A 19638-nucleotide genomic window follows, 5' to 3' on the forward strand; every position below is an offset into this window, starting at 1 on the left:
GTCTCTTTTTTTTATAGCACTTGGTAGTTTTTCTCAAGCTATTATCTTTTATTCCCTTGGTTCCTGAGGATCAGTGAATCACTCTAGATTTCACTGCGTTGCCAGCCAAGTGTGGCACATGCCTGTAATCCCAGCAGTTCAGGAGGCTGAGGCAGCAGGATGGTAAATTTGAGGCTAGCCTCACCAGCTTACCAAGACCCTGTCTAACAATAACATTAAAAAATAAAATAAAATAAAAAGGACTGGGCACGTAACTCAGTGGTAAAGGATTTTGGCCTCAGTACCAAGAGAAAAAAAAAGATTTCACTGCCTAAGGAAGCCCTAGAAGTGAATAAAGGTGGAAAATTTGCCAGAAGCAGTCCAAATTTGTAGATAGATTCAGTAGATCACAAAGACAGCCATCCAAAGCAATGACTTACTTAATAAATGGAAAAGGAGCGTGTCTAACTATTTGGAAAAACATTAAATTTTATCCCCTTTTCACTCCCTAATATAAAATAAACTTCAAATTGATTAAAGAAGTACATGTTAAATAAGAAGATATCAAAGAAGAAAGAAATAACTGCATAAGTGCAGGGATGCATAGAAGAGAGGCAGGAGCCATAGAGAAGGCAGAGAGATTTGACAAAAGTATAAAACTCTATATCATAAAAAAGGAAGAACAAACCCCAAACCAAACCAGAACAAATAAATGTTGAAAAGAGGTTTTTAGAGTTCAATTAGAAATCGATAACAGTAACAGAAGGAAATTGGGGGACTAAAAATATATAAATGAAAGTGCGAAGCTTATTAGATGGGCTTCATAGGAGAGTGGAAATGACCGAGGGTAGAATTAGTGAACTTGAAGATAGACCAATAAAACTGATCCAATCTGAAACAAGAGAAAAAAAGTAGAAGGAGAGAAAAAAAATGAACATAACCTCAGTGATTTGTAGGATAGTAACAAGAGGCCACATGGGATCCAGAAAGAGTGGAGAGCCAGAGTAGGACTGAAAAATACTCAAAGAAATGCCTTAAAACTTCCCGTATTTGGCAACAGATAGACACTTACTGATCTCAGACCCTGGTTTAGCCTCTAGTAGAATAAGCCCAAATAAATCCACAACATCACACACTATGATTAAACTCCTGAGAACTGAAGTCAGAAAATATCTTCAAAATAGCACCAATGTGAACTACAGTGAATTTCCCACGTGAAAGAATGGAACCCAGAAGGATGGGCCACCACTTTTTTTCCCCCCAAGGACTGAAAATAAAAATAATCGATTTAAAAATGAGCAATGGACTGGGCATGGGAGCCCATGTCTGCAGTCCCAGCTACTCAGGAGGCTGAGGCAGGAGAAACACATATTCTAGGCCAGCCTGGGAAACTTGGCAGGACCTTGTCTCAAAATAAAATTTAAAAGGGTTTGGGGATGTAGCTCAGTGGTAGGGGACATGCCTACCATGCTGGAAGGCATGGGTTCAATACCAGTAGGGCGAGGGTAAGGGGAGCAATAAATTTGAATAGACATTTCTCCAAAGATATACAAATAAGCAATAAGTACACGAAGCTATTCAGCATCAGTACTTATTAAGTGAGTGCAAATAATAACAAAAAGCTAGTATTGCACATCTACCAGGGTTACTGTCAACAAAAGGACAGACGATGCACATGTTGGAAAGGTTCTGGAGAAATTAGACCCCTGATACATTGCTAGTCAGTGTGGAGAAATGGTGCAATCAGTTTGGAAAACTATTTTTCTTTTTCTCAAAGTGGTAAACATAGAGTTGCCATATGACTCTTGGCTATACAGCAAAGAGAAATGAAAACACATGTCTACGCAAAAACTTGTTCACTAATGCTTATAGGAGCACATGCTCATATAGCTCAAGAATGGAAATAAATCAAATGTCCGGCAACTGATAAATGAACAAACAAACAAAATATCCTCACATAATAGACTATGATCCATCCATTAAAAGGAAGTGTTTATATAACTAGTCCAGCAAATAGAGAAACCTTAAAAACATTTTGCTCAATGAGAGAAGCCAGTCACAAGGAACATATATTGTTAAATTATGTTTTCATGAAATGTTGAAAAGAGGTGAATCTATTAAAAAAAGAAAGAAAGAAAGTAGATTGATGGCTGCCTAGGTCTGCAGGAATGGGGAACTTCATAAACAGAAAAATGGTCCTGTAATGTTATCTATGTCCTCATCTCTGGAACCTGTGAATATCACCTGTGTGGTAATATCACACGCTGATGTTGTTAAGTTAAGGATCTTAGCCAGAGGCGCTTTATCACTAGGCCACATCCCCAGCCATTTTTTAAAATTTTTAAAATTTTGAGACAGGGGTCTTCGTAAGTTACTGAGGCTGGCTTTGAACCTGTGACCCTCCTGCCTCAGCCTCTGGGAGTACACATGTGCCACCACTCTAGACAAGTTAAGGATCTTGAGATGGGGAGATTATTCTGGATTATGTGGATAGGAAACAAACGCAATCACATGTGTCCTTCTAAGAGGAGGCAGAGGGAGATTTCAGAGGGAGATTCAGAGGAGATATGAAGATGGGGCAGAGGTGTGAAGCTGTGTGCTTTGAAGATTAGAATCACAGAGTCCCATGCTGAGGAATGCTTGCAGCCGCTGGAAGCTACAAGAAGCAAGGAATGATTCTCCCCTAGAGCTCTGGAGGGACCGCCCACCTGTCACTTTAATCTTGGTTTAGGGATACTGGTTTTAGATTTATTGCCTCCAGAACTTTTGAGATCATAAATCAGTTTCCTGCCATCCCATTCTCAGGAATAGGAAACCAATACACAGTGTTACTGCTGACGGACATGGGGTTTGTTTTAGGGGTGATAAAAATGTTCTAAAATTGGAGGACTGGTGTTGTGGCTCATGTCTATAATCTCAGTGTCTTAGGAGGCTAAGGCAGGAGAATCTCAAGTTCAAAGCCAGCCTCAGCAATTTAGTGAGGCCCTAAGCAATTTGGTGAGATCCTGTCTCAAAATAAAAAAATAAAAAGGTCTAGGGATGTGGCTCAGTGGTTAAGCGCCCCTGGGTTCAATCTCTAGTTAAAAAAATGCAAAATAGAAGAATAAATAATAGGTAAATAAAATAACATTGGATCATGGTGATGGTTGTACACCTTAGTGAATATATTAAGAACTACTGACTTGTGCAATTTGTTGAGAGATTTCTTTCCAATTTTTTTTTTTTTTTTTTTGGTACCAGGGATAGAACCCAGAGATATTTAACCACTGACCTACACGACCAGCTTTTTGTATTTTATTTGGAGACAGAGTCTCACTGAGTAGCTTAGGACTTCACTAAGTTGCTGAGGCTGGCTTTGAACTCATGACCCTCCTGCCATAGGCTCCCAAGCCGCTGAGATTATAGGCATGCACCTGTGTACTTTGCTTCTTATTTTTTTTATTGGTGCATTATATTTGTACCTACTGATTGGATTCGTTATGACATATTCGTATGCACACAATACACAATATAATTTGGCCAATTGTTACTTCGTTTCCCCTCTTCCTCTCTACCTTGGTCCCTTTCCTCTACTGATCTCCCTTTAATGTTCATGAGACACCCCCCCCCCACACCCCACCTTTCTTTTCCTTTTTTCTTTCTTTCTTTAAAAAAAATTTTTTTTTAGTAGTTGTTGGACCTTCATTTTATTCATTTATTTATATGTGGTGCTGAAATCAAACCCAGTGCCTCATATATTTGAGGCAAGCACTCTACCACTGAGCCACAACCCCAGCCCCTCTTTTCCTTTCCCTTTTCCTTTCTGGCTTCCACATATGAGAGAAAAAAAACAGGACTCTTAACCTTTTGAGTTTGGTGTATTTTGCTTAACATAATGTTCTCTAGTTCCATCCATTTTCTTGCAAATGACATAATTTCATTTTTCTTAATGGATGAATAAAATTCCATTATATGTGTGTGTGTGTGCGCGCACGCATATACATTATCTATCTATCTATCTATCTATCTATCTATATCACATTTTTAAAATCCATGCATCTGTTGATGGGCACCTAGGCTGGTTCCATAGTTAGATTATTGTGGATTGTGCTGCTACAAATATGGGTATGCATGTATCACTGGAGTGTGATGACGTTAATTCTTTAGGATAAATACTGAGGAGTGGTATAGCTGGGTCACATGGTGGTTCCGTGCCTAGTCTTTGAGGACCCTCTATACTGATGTCCATAGCGGTTGGACTAGTTTGCAATAGCACCAATCAGTGTAAACTTGTTCCCTTTTCTCCACATCCTGTTGAGAGCCTTTTTATTACTGATTCAACCTTGTTACTTGTCATTGGCTCATTCAGGTTTTCTATACCTTTAGGGTCCAATTTTGGAAGGTTGTAGGTCTGAGACTTATTCATTTCTTCTAGGTTTTCTAATTTATTGGATTATGTTGTCCATAGCAATCCTTAAGGTCCTTGGTATTTCCGTGGTATTGGTCGTAAAGTCTTCATTTTCATCCCTGATTTTATTTATTTGGGTCTTGTCTCTTTTTTTCTTGGTGACTTTATCAAAAGATTTAAAAATTTTGTTTATCTTTTTTTTTTTTCAAGAAAAACCTACTCTTCTGTTTCTTGTCTTTTGTATTGTTTTAAAGTCTTTATTTCATTTATTTCTGCTCTGATCATTGTTTTTCTTTCCTGGTACTACTTTTGAGTTTGTTTTTACTTTTACAGTTCCTTGAATTGCATTGTTGTTTATTTGAAATCTTTTTATTTTTTGGTGTAGGTGCTTATTGCTATAAACTTCCACATGGTGCTGTTTTTGCTGTGTCCTGTAGGTTTGGGTATGTTGTGTTTCTATTTTGTTTCAAGACATTTAAAATTTTCCTTTTCTTTGTTGACCTATTGATTACTCAAAAACAATTTCTATATATTTGTACAATTTCAAGTTCCTCTTGCTGTGATTTCTAGTTTTGTTCCACTGTTTTCAGAGAAGATACATGGTATGATTTAAATTTTTTTTTAAAAAAGTTGAGACTAATTTTGTATCCTATTATGTGTTTTTTTTTCCCCCTGGGGGATATTTCATGTGCTGATGAGAAAAATGTGTATTCTCTAGCTGTTGGATGAAATGTTCTATAAATGTCTGTGAGGTCCACTTGGTCTAATGTATAATTTTATCTGATTTTTGGGTTTTGTTTTTAGAATGTCAATGTCCTGGAATTTTGATTATAGTATACCTTGAAGAGAATATTTCTCATCAAATCTGTTTAGGGTTCTTTGGGCTTCTTGGATCTGGATTTCTCTCTCTCTCTCTCTCTCTCTCTCTCTCTCTTTCTCTCTCTCTCTCTCTCAGGATTTGGGAAAATTTCAGTCATTATTTTGTTAAATCATTTTTCTATACCTTTTCCCTAAAGTTTCTTGTGACAATATATTAGGTCACAAAATAAGTCTCATTAATTTTCATGCCCTTCCCCTATAATTCTATGCCTTCTCCTATAATGTGAATGTTTGCTTAATAGTGTTGTAGAAACTTTGTAGGCTTTCTTTGTCTTTTATTTATTTATTTGTCTGGCTGGTGTTATTTTAAAGACCAGTCTTCGAGTTCAGAAATTCTCCCTTTTGCTTGATGTAGTCTCTTGTTGAGCTTTTCAATCATACTTTCATTTCACTTATTGAGTTCTGCAGCTCCAAGATGTCTGTTTAGTTCATTTTTATAATACAGATGTCTTCACTAATTTTTCTCTCAGATCATGAACTTTATTGAATTATCTGATTCGCTTATATTTTGTTGCATTTATTTGCAATTATTATTTTGGATTATTTTTCAAACATTTTTTTCCAATTTCTTTTTTTGGGGGAAGGGGAAATCTATTGCTAGAGAATTATTGCTTTTCTTTGGAGGAGTCATGTTAATTTGCTTTTTCTTAATTTGGACATCCTTTAGTTGATATTCGCATATCTGGTGGCTCACTTGTCTCTACCAGTTTTATAGGATTTTTGTTTGTTTGTTTGTTTTTGGTATGTGTATTAATCAGATTTCCATCACTGTGACAAAATACTGGAGAGAAACAACTTATAAGGAGGAAAGGTTTATTTTGGCTCACAGTTTCAGAGGATTTGAAACTTCATCACTTGTCCCTTGGCCTTTGAGCCTGTGGCAAGTCAGTACATCATGGTGGGGAGTGTGTGGCAGAAGTTGCTCACATCATGGTGCTGAGAAGGGAAAAAACAGAGGAAGGGCCTGGGTCTCAATATCCCCTTTGAGAGTATAACTTGGGGACCAGGCCCCACCTCTTAGAGGTCCCACCACCTTCCGGGGGCACCACGGGCTGGAGATCAAGCCTTGACTCATAGGTCTTTGGGATGCACTTACCAAAACCACAGGTTGGAGTGAGACTTTTCCCCTGGAGATGTGTCTTGGGTGCTGCTGAGTAGGCTACGTTCGTTGGTGGCAGTTCTGGGTGGGCATGGTGGTATAGTCCTCCTGCCGCTTCTCCTCTGAAATCAGTGATGCCTGTGGGTGTGGGTGTGCCTGTGACTCTGGCATGGTGTGTTTTGCTGTGGGTACGGGGCACCCATCAGTTTCTGGGGGCTGGGTGGGGTCAGAGCCGCTCTGGTGGGCCCAGGGCACCTGTCAGATCCTGAGGGTTATGTGGGGTGGAGCTCCTCCAGCAGGCCCAGAGTGGGAGTGGTGTGGGGCATGCAGCAGGGCTAGGGACATGGGGGCGGGGGGGGGTGTTTAGCTTCAAAATGGCGCCATGCAGCATCAGCCAGGTTGAAAGAAGGTGCAGCATGGACTGGGCTCCCTCTCTGGGCCAAGGTAGAGGTGGACACTCATGTCAGCTCCCCAGCTGGGTTCGGGGCTCAGGACTCCCCGGGTGAAACCTCAGGTGTCTGTGGCATCAGTGGGGACCACTGGGGTCCTCCCGCTTGCCTTTTCCCTATCGTGGAAGACACAAGGCACTTCCCTCCCTTCTTTATAAGGCCACGATCCACAGCTTCTCCATATTATCCGCATGGCACTCCAGCGTTCTCCTCTAAATGTTCTTGTCAGAAACTGTTGATTCCTTGCTGAGGTCCCTCTTTGTGGGTGGGAAGCCGTCTGGCACCTCTGCTAAGCCATCTTGCCAGAAGTCCCTGAAAAATCAGAACTGTACACTCTCAAGGGGTCGATTTCATATTATATGAATTTTATCTCAAAAAGCTATTAAAAAGCTTTGTGACCTTGGGTTAAATAAAGATTTCTTTGATATGATGAAAATATGATCCATAAAGTTATATATTGGATTTCATCTAAAGAAAACTATATGATTTTCATTCCACGGAAGAAAAAAACTGTATGAAAAAACGCACCAGATCAGTGTTGGCCGGGGCTGGCTTTTGAGGGGCACCGGGAAACTTCTGGGGGTGATGGAACTCTTTTCTATCTCAACCGTGGTAGTGGATATGAGTCCTAATGGGTTTGTCCAACTCTAAGAAGTTTCCCTTGAAAAGGGTGAAGATTATTTTATATTTATATATTCTAATAATAATATTAGACCTTACATTTTTTGATCAGAAAAATAAATGTAAAGAAAAAATAATGCTATGTTAAATTATTTTGTACACAGACATCTAATGTATACAAACTTCTAGAGATTTTGATAAATACTTACAACTACCCCCAGGGTCACACTTGTCACAATGCCCCACTCAGAGCAGGACTTAGGGGCTTAGTGGAAATATTGATTCAGGTACGTGACATCCCCCACTCCTGAAGCCACTTGTCCTGATGGAAGGAAAACAGCATGTGTGTTGGAGAGAAAGACAACCTCTGAACCAGGGGTCTGAGGACTTGGCAAAAGGTATTGGGAAGGGCAGGATGTGTAAGGAAAATATAACACATCTCCTGTTAGCCGGGAGGTTTGAAGTGACAACTGAATCTCCTTCCTGTACCCCCAGTGCCTAACCCCAGGAACAGCAATGAGGTTGGAAGAATAAATGGATTAATAAATGAGAGAGTTAACAGACAGTAAAAGTTTGGAGTCAGCAAAAACAAAAATTCTTTGGTTTGGGATCTGGGGGTTCAAGCTCAGGTTAAGACTTGGGCCATGCAAGCTGGAGACTTGCTGCTGAGTCCCACGTAAGGAGAAGCAAGGTGGCCCAGGTGGGTACCTGGAGGACACATGATCCTGGGGATCCACCTTGGTCCCTGCAACCCAGCAGAGCAGATGACATGGCTACAGGATGTGAGAGCCGATCCTTTTGGTTCTCTTTCTGGGAGACGAAGTGAAGGGTGGAGTCATGGGCCAAATGCTGGGTCATTTCATCTGGAGCCGGGCGCCTGTGGAGGTGAGATAGGGCAGGGGCAGGAAGCTGTGGGGGCCTGCCTGTGTGCTGGCAGGGAAAGGGCAGGGGAGGAAGGGGCTGTGGGGTGAGCTGTTTGGAAAGGAGGAGGGTGAGGGGAAGCCTTGTGGTGTCTTTAGGAAGCCTGCAAGAGGGAGTGGGGGGTCTAGAGAGAGCTAGTGAGTAGAGATTACTGGAGTAGAGGCAGAGAGAGGAAGAGAGACAGTGTGTGTGTGTGTGTGTGTGTGTGAGAGAGAGAGAGAGAGAGAGAGAGAGAGAGAGCACGTGTACTCTCATGCATCAGAGCACAGGAACCTCTTCCCGAACCCAAATGTTCTTCTCTGAATCTTACAATTTGCATCATTTCCTCCCCATGACAAAAATAAGATTGCACGTGAGCCTGAAGAGGTTATCTGCACCAGTGAACAGAAATGACATGCGGGTGGAGTCTGCGAGGAGAGGCGGGGCCACGGAACAATGAATGAATGAGCGAGTGAACGGGAGTGTGCAAGACAGTGAGTGTAAGTGAGTGTGCAAGAGCTCCTCGTGAATGTGTGTCTAGGGTTCAGCCAGAGGCCTCTGTCCCTGCGTCCCAGCCTGGAGGATTCCGGGAAAGTCTGTACCAGAGGATCCAGAATCCGTGCAGCAGCCTCTACCTGGATCTCCTGCCTCTGATTAGGGGACGGTTTCCGGGGAAAACCCAGGGAGGGCAGCCGAGCTGTCTGATTCTGTGAGCCCTCCCAGTGTTGGGGGCCCCCAACTGGGTGGAGCAGCCACACCTGCTTGAAGTTCTGAGGAAGAGGGCGGAAACAGCCACCAGTGCCGCTCTTGCGATAGGCTCCTTGGGCCCCTGCGGTCTGCTGGTGGCAGTGGGTCCCACACTCCCTCACTTCCCTAAATGGGCAACTTCACTTTTAGAACCCAAGGTCCTTCCCTGGTAGACCCAGGTGGCACGTCCTGCGTCGGCCTGGGCCCTCACCTTGGATCCCCCAGGTGCCCTGGCCCCTTGCTGGGCCTCTGACTGCCCATCTGATGGAGCATGGCCCCCATGTTCCTGCTGCTGCTGCTATGGCTACAGGACTGCACCTCAGGTGAGAGGAATGGGGGGGTGCTGACTTGAGGGGGGGATGCTGAGCTTTTCCTGTCCCCTGGGCTCTGCTTGTCCTTGCCCAATTGTCTGAATATTTGTGAGTTGGGGGAGGGGTAGGAGGTTGGGTTGGCTTAGTAGGTCCTTGGCAGACACGTAAGAATGTTCCATCCTGATATCTGGCACCAGGCAGAGCTAAGCCCTCATGCGGGAGCTGGGGTGAAGCTTTGGACCCTCTCATTGGCCCCTGTGTTCCTAGGCTCCCCTGGGACCCAGAACCAGGGACCCTTGATCCCCTGGCCTTCTTTGCTTGGCCTCTGTCAGGAAGGTTGTGACTGACAGGAGCCCATTGCTTCATAAATTCTCTTTGAACTCACTCTTTCTCGGAATGCTGACGCGGCATCCGGTCCCTTGGTGCTGTCCTGAAGGGAGCCAATCCCTGAAGGCCTCGCCCAGCCATGGCTACTAACGCCTTTGAAGGGGCCTCACCCATTCCTGCCTCCCTTGCTGCCAAGGCGACCAAATTACCATTTCCTGTTCTGTTCTGGGCATGGGGAGGGTTGGCAAAGTCTGCTCTCACCTCCTGTGAGAGGAGAGGTAGTGTAGGCAAAAATGCACCACCCTTGGGCAGAAGGGTTTCTCTCCTGGGCTAGGAAGTCCCAGGCTCCCTCGCTGAATAACTGAGTTGGATCGTTGTGTTTAGTTTTCAAGGGTCAAAGTGTTGTTTGGAGAAAGCACTAGTTTACTCAGAGCCTCAGCTTGGCAGTTGGGTTGGAAACTGGAACAGATGTCTGGGGTTCTGGGCCCTTAACCATCATGCTCTGGGCTCCTCTGGGGAAAGCTGGAACAACCTGCATTTGAGAGCAGGAAGTGTGCATGCATTGAGCACTTACTGTGTTCAAGGCACTCCCATGGGGCATCTTTCTCACAGCAGGCTTTGAGGGGAGTGACATTATTCTCACTTGACAGATGGAGAAACAGAGATGCTAAATGAACTGCTCAGAGAGTTAAGCAGTTAAAATAGGGTTTTCACCCATGTCTCATTTTGACTCTGTGTTCTATCTTACTTCAGATAAGTGTGTGTGTGTGTGTGTGTGTGTGTGTGCATGCGTGTGTGTGTGTGTGTGTGTGTGTAAGGTTCTGGGGTGCAACTGTTAGAGGAGAAAATGCTGAACTTACACAGGCCCTCCCTGTGTCCCAAGTCCTCTCCACCATACCATGGATTATGAAGGACTCAAACCACATTTTCTCTCCAGGCACAGTATTTAAGATATTGTAAACAAGCAGTGAATAATTGCAAAATTCTTGAGAGTTTATTTGCGTATGTGGGCATACTTGGTCTTTAGGTTTTATGTAACTAGAATATTTAAAAATTAAATGCCACTTAGAATGAACGAAGGTCACACGGTATTTAAAAGGCGGCTGCAATGGGGGTGGGGTTGTAGCTCAGCGGTAGATCTCTTGCCTGGCATGCATGAGGCCCTGGGTTCAATGCCCACACCCTCCTCCCCACAGCCTCCACTCCAAGACTAAAATGAACCTGTTTGGGAAATAAATAGCTACTCGTCATTTTCCCCCCAAATATTGGACTTTCTTATCTACCTCAGTGGTTTGTGTTTTGAATTTCCAGACTTAAGACTTGTCATTATGCATGAGCATCTGTCTCATGGAGGTGGCATCTGGGTCTTTCCTAAAAGACCAGGAATCTCTGAAGACTAGAAAATACCGTGAAGGAGGGGCTGTGTCTGATGGAGCTCCCAACATTAGGGCTGAATTTCCTGCATTAGCCTGGGTACTCCCTGAAGGACAGGTCAGCCTCCCCCACAGACGGGGAGCCAGCTGTCGGCAGGCCTGTGCATCTCCTGCATCAGAGGGGGGAGCTCTAGAGTGGAGGAGGGGCAGCGGAGGCCCTCCTTCACCTTTGGCTGGGGCGCGGAGGTTCAAGGTGCATTCAGCTCCTCTCTCTCCAGACCTTGCTCAGCGGGTTGTGTCTCCCCAGGTCTCCCCGCTGAGAGCGTGTACAACAAAGTGCAGCACCTGGAAGGGGAGACCCTGTCTGTGCAGTGCTCCTACAAGGGCCGCAAAAACCGCGTGGAGGGCAAGGTTTGGTGCAAGGTCAGGAAGAGGAGGTGTGAGCCTGGATTTGCCCGGGTCTGGGTGAAGGGGCCGGGTTACCTGCTGCAAGACGACGTCCAGGCCAAGGTGGTCAACATCACCATGGGGGCCCTCAAGCGCCAGGACTCGGGCCGGTATTGGTGCATGCGCAACAGCTCCGGGATCCTCTACCCCATGATGGGCATCCAGCTGGAAGTGTCTCCAGGTAAGCAGGCCTTCCAGGGCACTGCGATGGCCCGCACATGCGCACATGCGGTGTGTGCGCATGTGTGTGAGTGTGAGTGTGTGCGTGTGTGTCCTCCACTAACATCCAACAGAATAGGAATCATAATCCATAAACAGATTATGGGCATTATTGTTGAGATATATATATGCACCCTGGGTTCAATGCCCAGCACCCTCCTCCCCACAGCCCCTACCCCAAGACTAAAGTGAACTTATTTGGGAAATAAATAGCCATTCATCATATATATATATATATATATATATATATATATATATATATATATATATATATATATATATAGTACTGGGGATTGAACCCAGGGCCTCACACACGCTAGGCAAGTGCTCTCCCACTGAGTTACATTCCTGATACTTAAAAAAAAAAATTGTTTTGAGATTCTCTTACTAATTTGCTGAGACTGGTCTCCAATTTATGATCCTCTTACTTTAGCTTTCTGTGTCGCTGGGATCACAGAGTGCACCATATCTGGCTAGTTCATTTTACAAGATGAAAAAAATGAGATCTAAAAAACTCTCCATGGCTCTGACCTTGCCCTGGGACACGGAATTAACAGGCAGCAGAGAGGAGATTTGAACCCAGGACTCTGCTTTGTTTTCTTCAGACCTCTGTTCAACATCTATTCACTGAGCCCCTATGATGTGTTTTAGGCACTGTTCTAGGTTCTGGGAATACAGTGGTGAGCAGAACCAGCCACAGTCCTGCCCTAGGAGGGAGGCCAGGTAACAATACCTCATCAGATAAATGATTTCAGGTAACAATAAATGTCCCTAAGAAATGTGATGAACTAGAAAGTAACTCAGAGATAGGGGATGTCCTGAGGATCAGAAGACACCTCCCTGAGCAGATGCCATCAAGCAGAACCCTGAATGATCGGGCCCCTCCAGCCTGTTGACATCTGAGTGCTTGGAAGGGCCTTCTCTGGAGAGAGAAACATGAGCAAAGTCCCTGAGGTGAGAAGGAGCGTGGCCTGTGTGGCTGGTCCATATTGAATGTGGGGCAGTTGGGTCAGGGGAGCAATGAGGGGTGGAGAGTAAATTTCATAATATTTGGCTGCTTTTATTCAGGATCTGATGCTGCAGAGTCAAGGAGCAGCCTGAATTCCATGACATGGAGTTGGGGTTTTATTCCAAGTACAGTAGGAATATATATGTGTTGTGGCTTGTTTTTAAGATGACGATGGCTGTTTATTGAGGATGGAAGGATATGAGCAGAACCAGAGAGACTGCGGTGGGTGTCTGGCTGGAAATCACAGTGGCCTGAAATGGGATGTGGGTGCTGGAGATGAGAGAAGTGGAGGGGCTCAAATCTATGTTTTTTAAACTCTCTGCCCAAGTGTATGTTTTGGAGGCAGGACAGGATTTGCTCAAGTGGAGGCGAGGAAAAGAAAATGATCAAGCTGGGCATGGTGATGCACCTGTAATCCCAGTAACTCAGGAGGCTGAAGCTAGAGGATCACCAAGTTCAAAGCCAACCTCAGCATCTTAAAAAGAAGCTGTCTCAAAATAAAAAATAAAGGACTGGGGATGTGCTCAGTGGTAAAGCATCCCTGCGTTCAATCATCAGTGTCCCCCCCCAAAAAATAGGGAGAGAAAAATCAAGGATGACTCCAAGTTTTTCTATTTTATCAGTAGTTGGAAGATGGTGTCACCTACTGGGTAGAGTAATTCTGAAGCAGAAATTAGTAAATCTGAAAGAAGAATTAGGAGAAAACTCAAGAGCTCTATTTTGCCTGTAATCTCAGCAGCTTGAGGCAGGAGGTTCACAAGTTCAAAGGCAGCCTCAGCAAAAGCGAAGTGGTAAGCAGCTCAGTGAGACCCTGTCAATAATAATAATAATAATAATAATAATAATTATATATATATATATATATATATATATATATATATATATATATATATATATATAAAATAGGGATGGGCATGGTGGTGCACACCTGTAATCCCAGCGGCTCCAGAAGAAGCTGAGGCAGGAGGATTGAGAGTTCAAAGCCAGCCTCAGCAAAAGCGAGGTGCTAAGCAATTCAGTGAGACCTTGTCTCTAAATAAAATACAAAATAGGGCTGGGGATGTGGTTCAGTGGTCGAGGGCCCCTGAGTTCAATCCCCAGTACCATAAATAAATAAATAAATAAATAGTAGAAAAGCTCCATTTTATCATGCCAAGTTTAAGATACTTCCTAGAAGCCTAGGTGCAGATACAGAGCAGATAGCCAATCTGTCAGCCTGGGGTGCTAGTGACAGGTGACAGCTGGGGTGTATACTTGAAAGTGTCTCTGTAAGGGCACTGTTTAAAGTCAAGAGGACTGAAGAAATCCACAGTGATGGAAGGTACATTGGTGGTTACTTAGGGCTGGGGAGAGGAAGGAGATTGGGGGTGACCACTTGAGATTAAAGGGCTTCTTTCTGAGATGATGGGAATGTTCTAAAGCCGACTGTGGTGATGGTCATACAACTTGAAAGACTAAAAATGATAGAACGGGTGTATTGTATGGAATGTGAATTATATTTCAGTAAACGTGTTTAAAACAAGTCAGGGGGATACAAAGCTCTCCCTTGGGAGGGTAGCACCAAGAACCGAGCTGTGAGGCCACCCCCGCCCACATTTCTAAGGTAGGAAAGGGTGAAGAGCCTCCCAAAGAGCCTGGAGAGAACAGCCAGTTGTGAAATTTACCATCCCCCCTTCCCTGGTCCCCAAACTCAGCGGCTGCATCCCCATTTCCTGTTGGGTCTGAACCAGGGAAAATGCTCTCACCTTGTCTGCTGCCTCCTCTTGGGAGGTTGGAATGGTGGGGCGCCTCCTGGAGGAAATTTGGGGTACTGCAGTAGGAATGAGAGAGGGAATTGGTGAGACTTAGCAGGCCATTGGAGAAGTCGGCTCTGCTGGCTGTCAGTCATTTTTCTGCCACCCTTTAAGACCCTCTCCAAGGTGGGTGTCCACATGCCGGCTCTCCTAAGGCACCAACGTGAGAGCTTTCAGAGGGTTCTTTGGGGATGTCTTTACCTCTGAGCATAACTGTGGGGCACCAGGTCTTCTTCCATGCCACCCTCAGCCACGCTGCTGCTTCTGGTTCCATTTACCCAGAAAAATGGCTCAAGCTCAGCCATCTGGCCCGTGACCATGGTCCTCGGGGAGGCCTCCTTTCTGTGCACAGTGGTGGGTGCAGCAGCCTCTCTCTGATTGTCTCTGATGAGGCAGACTCAACAAGACCCACCAGATCAAGGCTTGGTGGCTTCTCCCCGTCACCTGCCATCCAAACTCCAGACTTCTTTGGGAAAACGGGGTGGTAAAGAGCTGCGTTGATGGGCGAGGGGAGCAGGATCAGTCCTGGTGTGTGAAGCCCTCACAGAAGGTGTTGGCTGTTGGTGGCTTTCTCTGGAACTTGAGGCCCTTGATACCCCCCTGTCCTCATCTCTGGACCTTAATGGACAGTTACGGGGTAGCTGGAATTGTCTCTGTTCAACATCATGTTATAGAGATCTCTCTAACCCACAGGAATGAGGAGGGCCCGGGAAGTGACAAGAGAGGTGGGAACGGGTGGTGCTGTCCCCAGGGAACAGGTGACCTGAGTGGGGAGGCTGAAGAGATCACATAAGTCTCTCCCTTCTTTGCTATGCCTCCTTCCTGACACTGCCCTCTGAGCAAACACTCAGAATCCTAGGCCCAGGGCCAAGGAGGACAGGACTTCCCTTCAGCACCTGGACAACTGTGTGGGCTGCCAAAATCTGCTCCCCACACCAAGGCCCTGGGCTAGGCCTGACATTCCTCCCTCTCTGGTCCTGCAGCCCTCACGACTCAGAGGAGCTCTCCTCTCACACGTCTGGACATCCTCAAGGGTCGGGTTCTCACGACGGGACCAGCACCCACCTCAGACCCTGACACCTCTTCCACTTCCAGCACAACCCTGTTTATACCTAGACTCCTCACCTTGGCCAGACTCTTGCCCTCCACTGCCTCAGGGACCACCGGGCCAACCTCTGTGACCAGCTACAGCTTCATCAGTACCAGAGCCATCACCACGGGACCCACGAAGACCAGGGGACCCACAAAGACCACGGGACCCACGAAGACCACGGGACCCACAAAGACCATGGGACCCCCACGGGTGACAGTATCTCCCAGTGATGCCAGAGCCTCTCCTGCCATCCCTACATCCATCTCCACCACATCCGGGTACCACAGCAGCCACTCGCCCACCACGGGAATATGCCACAACCAATTACCCTCATTCAGGTACCTGTCGGGTGACATTTCCCTACATGTGACCCCAGCTTGTGGGCCCTGAACAGACCTCAGGGCAGCTGTTGTTCCATCCCCACTGGAGCTCTCTATGCTACCCACATCAGGGTGACCTTCCCCTTTTGCTCCCCAGGACCTCAGTGTGGACTGCTGCTATTATGGGAGGTGGGTGACTGGAGGGGACATAAAGGAAGGCAGTGGGGATGAGCAGCAGGACCGAGTCTCCTGAAGAGTCTGGGTGACAGTAGAAGGGAAGGACACAGGAAGGGAGTAGGTATTTTTTTTTTTTAATCCTTGCAGATTGAACCCAGGGAGGCTTTGCCACTGATCTACGTCCTCAGTCCCTTTTTTAATTTTTAATTTTGAGACAGGGTCTCATTAAGTCGCTGAGGGTCTTGCTAAGTTACCTAGGCTGGCCTCAAACTTGTGATCCTCCTGCCTCAGCCTCCTGAGACACTGTGATAACAGGCGTGCCTCACTGTGCCAGGCTAGAGTAAAGGGATAGAAAGTGGGAAATGGGGGATACTTTAATATGGGTCCCCCAGAAGCCGACTCTGAGATAAAGACTGACATCTTGTTTGGAACACTGGAGTGTGGGTGGGGAAGAGGAACAGGGAAGGGGAGGTGCCAGTTACTCTCGTGCCCACGTGAAAACTTAATATGGTGGGGGACTCTGGATCCAGTGTCACTTATGGGAAAGTCGAGGGAGCCGGAGCGTGGACACCAGCTACTGTTGGTCACAAGCACCGCTGCCTGATGTGGGTGGCATAGAGAGCTCCAGTGGGGAAGGAAAGTTCTTAGGACAAAAATGTTTCGCTGATGTACATGGAAATGCTGCGGGCGACGGGGTGCAGGCTGGCCTCCACCCAGAGGAGAAAGGGGACAAGAGGTGGTCTCCGTCATCGAAGAGAGTGAGAATCTTGATTCCTTCAGTCACAGCTGGGAGTCTCTTAGTGTCCTGCTCCTCCCAGATTGTCAGATTTGGGGACATAGTAGAGGAGAGGCATTGAGGTGGAGAGATGCCCCATCCTCCTGGGGACGCCCTCCCTGGAACTCTGGGTGTCTCACTAGCTTCTGCCTCAGCTGGTCCCCAGGACGGGAGGCGTCGACCACAAAGGCGAAGGCAAGTGCTTTCTTTCTGGTCCGGCCTTTCTAGCGCAGCGAGCGAGCACACAGGGGAGCTGGTCTCCCCCCGCCCTCCCCCTCCGGACTCTGACCCCACTGTGCTGGTGGCCGTGCTGACCTTCCTCCCAGCGCCCGTGATGATGGTCATGGTCTATGGCTTTTGGAAGAAGAGACACATGGGAAGTAAGTGGAGCCACCTCTGAGCCTCTCCAGGGAGTAACTGTGCCAGGGGCTGTGACCCCAAGTCCCGGGAGGGGGGCAGGGGTCCCTCATCCTGTGTCCAGTCGAGAGGACCATGAGGCACCTGGCAAGGGAGGAGGTGGCCTAGCATCACCCTAAGGGGATGGCCTTGCAGGAATGAGGCAAAGCCAGGGTTCCGGGGCTCAGGGGCTCTGGGCAGGGCCTGCACCCCATCTCTCCGTCTCTTACAGGTTACAGCCTGTGCAATGATTCTGCTGGAGCCTGGGCAGAGCCACCAAGAAGACTAGAGCCCCTGTGGAAGCCGGCTTAGTTTGAGACCACTTAATGACGGGATGGGAATCTTCTCCCAGGGGGACACTAGGAGGCCAGATGAGGAATGGAGACCAGGGACTGTCCTGAGGGGAGGGGGGACAGCTGAAGCTGCCCTCTTTCCACCCAGGGCCACTGGGTCCTCAGCGTCCTCTGTTCTCATCAAATTTCCCCATCCATGTGGGGACAAGAGTTGGGGCTCATGAGTCCTGAGGCAGCTGATGTTCCAACAGTCCCATGCTGAAGAGGAGAAGGGACAGTGACTAAGGGATGGGTCCACAAAGGGGTTGGTATTAGCAGATCCCAGAATTGTCCAAAGCTTCCCATTTGGCCATGTGTCCTGTGATGGGGCCTCTGCCTGCTGCAGCTGCTGGCCCCTGACCCCCTAGAAGCCTGAAGAGCCCTCACCCTACCACTGCCACCTGCCGCTGGCCCCTCTTGGGAAGCTGAGAGCCCTTGGCTGAAGGCCAGCCTCTGCAGAAGCCGAACTCAGGACTCTCTCCCCAGGATCCTGCACCTGGGCTTCAGGTCTGAGTTCCCAGATGGTCCTGAGGACCCAGCAGCCTCCGTCCTCCATCCTGGGGTGCTCGAAACCCCAGGTCTGCGGAGGGTTCTCACCCACCAGACACTGGTGGAGGGGCTGTGGTTTAGAGTAAGGGGTCACCTCCTCATCCCCAAAGGGCTTCTGTCCACTGGGAAAAATAATGACTCACTTGTGACACAGTGAAGACAACTCAGAGCTACCTCGACCTGGAGAAGTGGCCCAGGAAGGCGCAGGCAGAATGGGACCCAGGAAGCCTCAGGCCAGGGGTCCACGGCCTGCAGAGCCTGCCTTCCGCTCGTGGCTCCAAGTTGGCCTCCGATGTCTAGACCCCTGTCCTGGAATCTCGCAGTGAAGGATGAGGGGTTCCATCAGCCTGCAGTGACCGGAATAGCACCAGGGATAAGTGTGACATCTGTACCCTTGGCCTTGGCTCAGGGACCTCCTGGTGAGAGCGCAAACCTCATGTCAGGAGGGTGACATAACTAGGGCCTTGGTAGGCAGCTGGAGGAGCACCACAGGATGGCTGTAAGAAGAGGGGACAATGCAGAGAGGGACACCTCTTCCATTCATCCAGCAGAGGGCAGAAGGAGGATTCAGGTTGAGCAACTGACAGAACTGGTCCCAGGACGGACGGACAGACAGACAGACAGACACACACACACACACACACACACAAACACACACACACACACACGATGACCTCAGTCTGGTCAGCAAGCAACCTGCTAAGAGCCACTGCCCTGGCGTGTGACTAGGAAGGGCTTAACTTATCTGGGGAAAATGGCTTCTGGAGACCCCACCACCACTGGTGACCCTTTGCCAGCATCACTGACAGTCCTGATGGCACCAGCTCCCAGAGAGAGAGGCCCGATGGGAAGGGCACTGGAGAAGGAGTCAGGGATGGGGACCAGTGATGCCATTGTCACTGTGTGACCCTGAGCAAGTCACTAACCCTATCTGGGCCTCATTTTCCTCTCTTATGAAAGGGGACAATAATTCCTACCTCTCAAGATTGTTTTCAAAATACAACAAAATGACACCAACACTGCAAATGTGTGGATGCCGTGATGTTCCTGCCCCTCGGGTTCTTCTCTGGTTCTGTTGCTTCTCACATTTTGCATTTAAGACCTCGTGACGCCAGTTCTCTGTTTCATCCTCTCCCCAAGTCTCCTCGGTACATGGGTGTCGGGGCCTGAGACACAGCTCCTTTGGTGAGGAGCGAAGGGACTGGGGCTGGTGAGGCAGTGACACTGAGATCAAGGCTGGGGTCCAGATCCCCATGCGTCCCCTCATCCCAGTGTGACCTTGGCCTGTCACCACCCCTTGCTGATCTTTTTGCTTATCTGGAAAAGGAGGATGGGGATGAGCTTTGAAGACCCTCCCATCACTTCCTGGGTCCAAGGCATGTGCAGGTCCATTCCGTGTCCACGACTCAGCCTGGGGGAGGCAGGGAGGTTGGGGAAGAGCAGTCAGCCCTGGCCT

The 19638-nt window shown here is 47.3% G+C and overlaps 1 protein-coding gene across 5 annotated transcripts; it reads left to right on the forward strand.

Annotated features, from left to right (window-relative positions):
• The first annotated feature begins 8795 nt into the window (after window positions 1-8795).
• Window positions 8796-19208, forward strand: Treml2 (triggering receptor expressed on myeloid cells like 2). 5 transcript variants are annotated; one of them, XM_034636742.2, is made up of 7 exons: window positions 8796-8814; window positions 9212-9384; window positions 11380-11700; window positions 12390-12461; window positions 15524-15971; window positions 17134-17285; window positions 17534-19208. In XM_034636742.2, exons 2-7 carry the CDS (start codon window positions 9333-9335, stop codon window positions 17611-17613), a joined length of 1125 nt encoding a protein of 374 aa, XP_034492633.1. In that variant the 5' UTR covers window positions 8796-8814; window positions 9212-9332; the 3' UTR covers window positions 17614-19208. The 5 variants fall into 5 exon arrangements, with proteins under 5 accessions (XP_034492633.1, XP_027799327.1, XP_027799328.1 ...); XM_027943524.3 differs by lacking the exon at window positions 8796-8814 and having other exon boundaries at window positions 8844-9384; XM_027943526.3 differs by lacking the exons at window positions 8796-8814; window positions 17534-19208 and having other exon boundaries at window positions 8838-9384; window positions 17049-17211.
• Window positions 19209-19638: the final 430 nt, after the last annotated feature.

Source organism: Marmota flaviventris, chromosome 6 (genome assembly GCF_047511675.1).
Source record: "Marmota flaviventris isolate mMarFla1 chromosome 6, mMarFla1.hap1, whole genome shotgun sequence".
Taxonomy (NCBI): domain Eukaryota; kingdom Metazoa; phylum Chordata; class Mammalia; order Rodentia; family Sciuridae; genus Marmota; species Marmota flaviventris.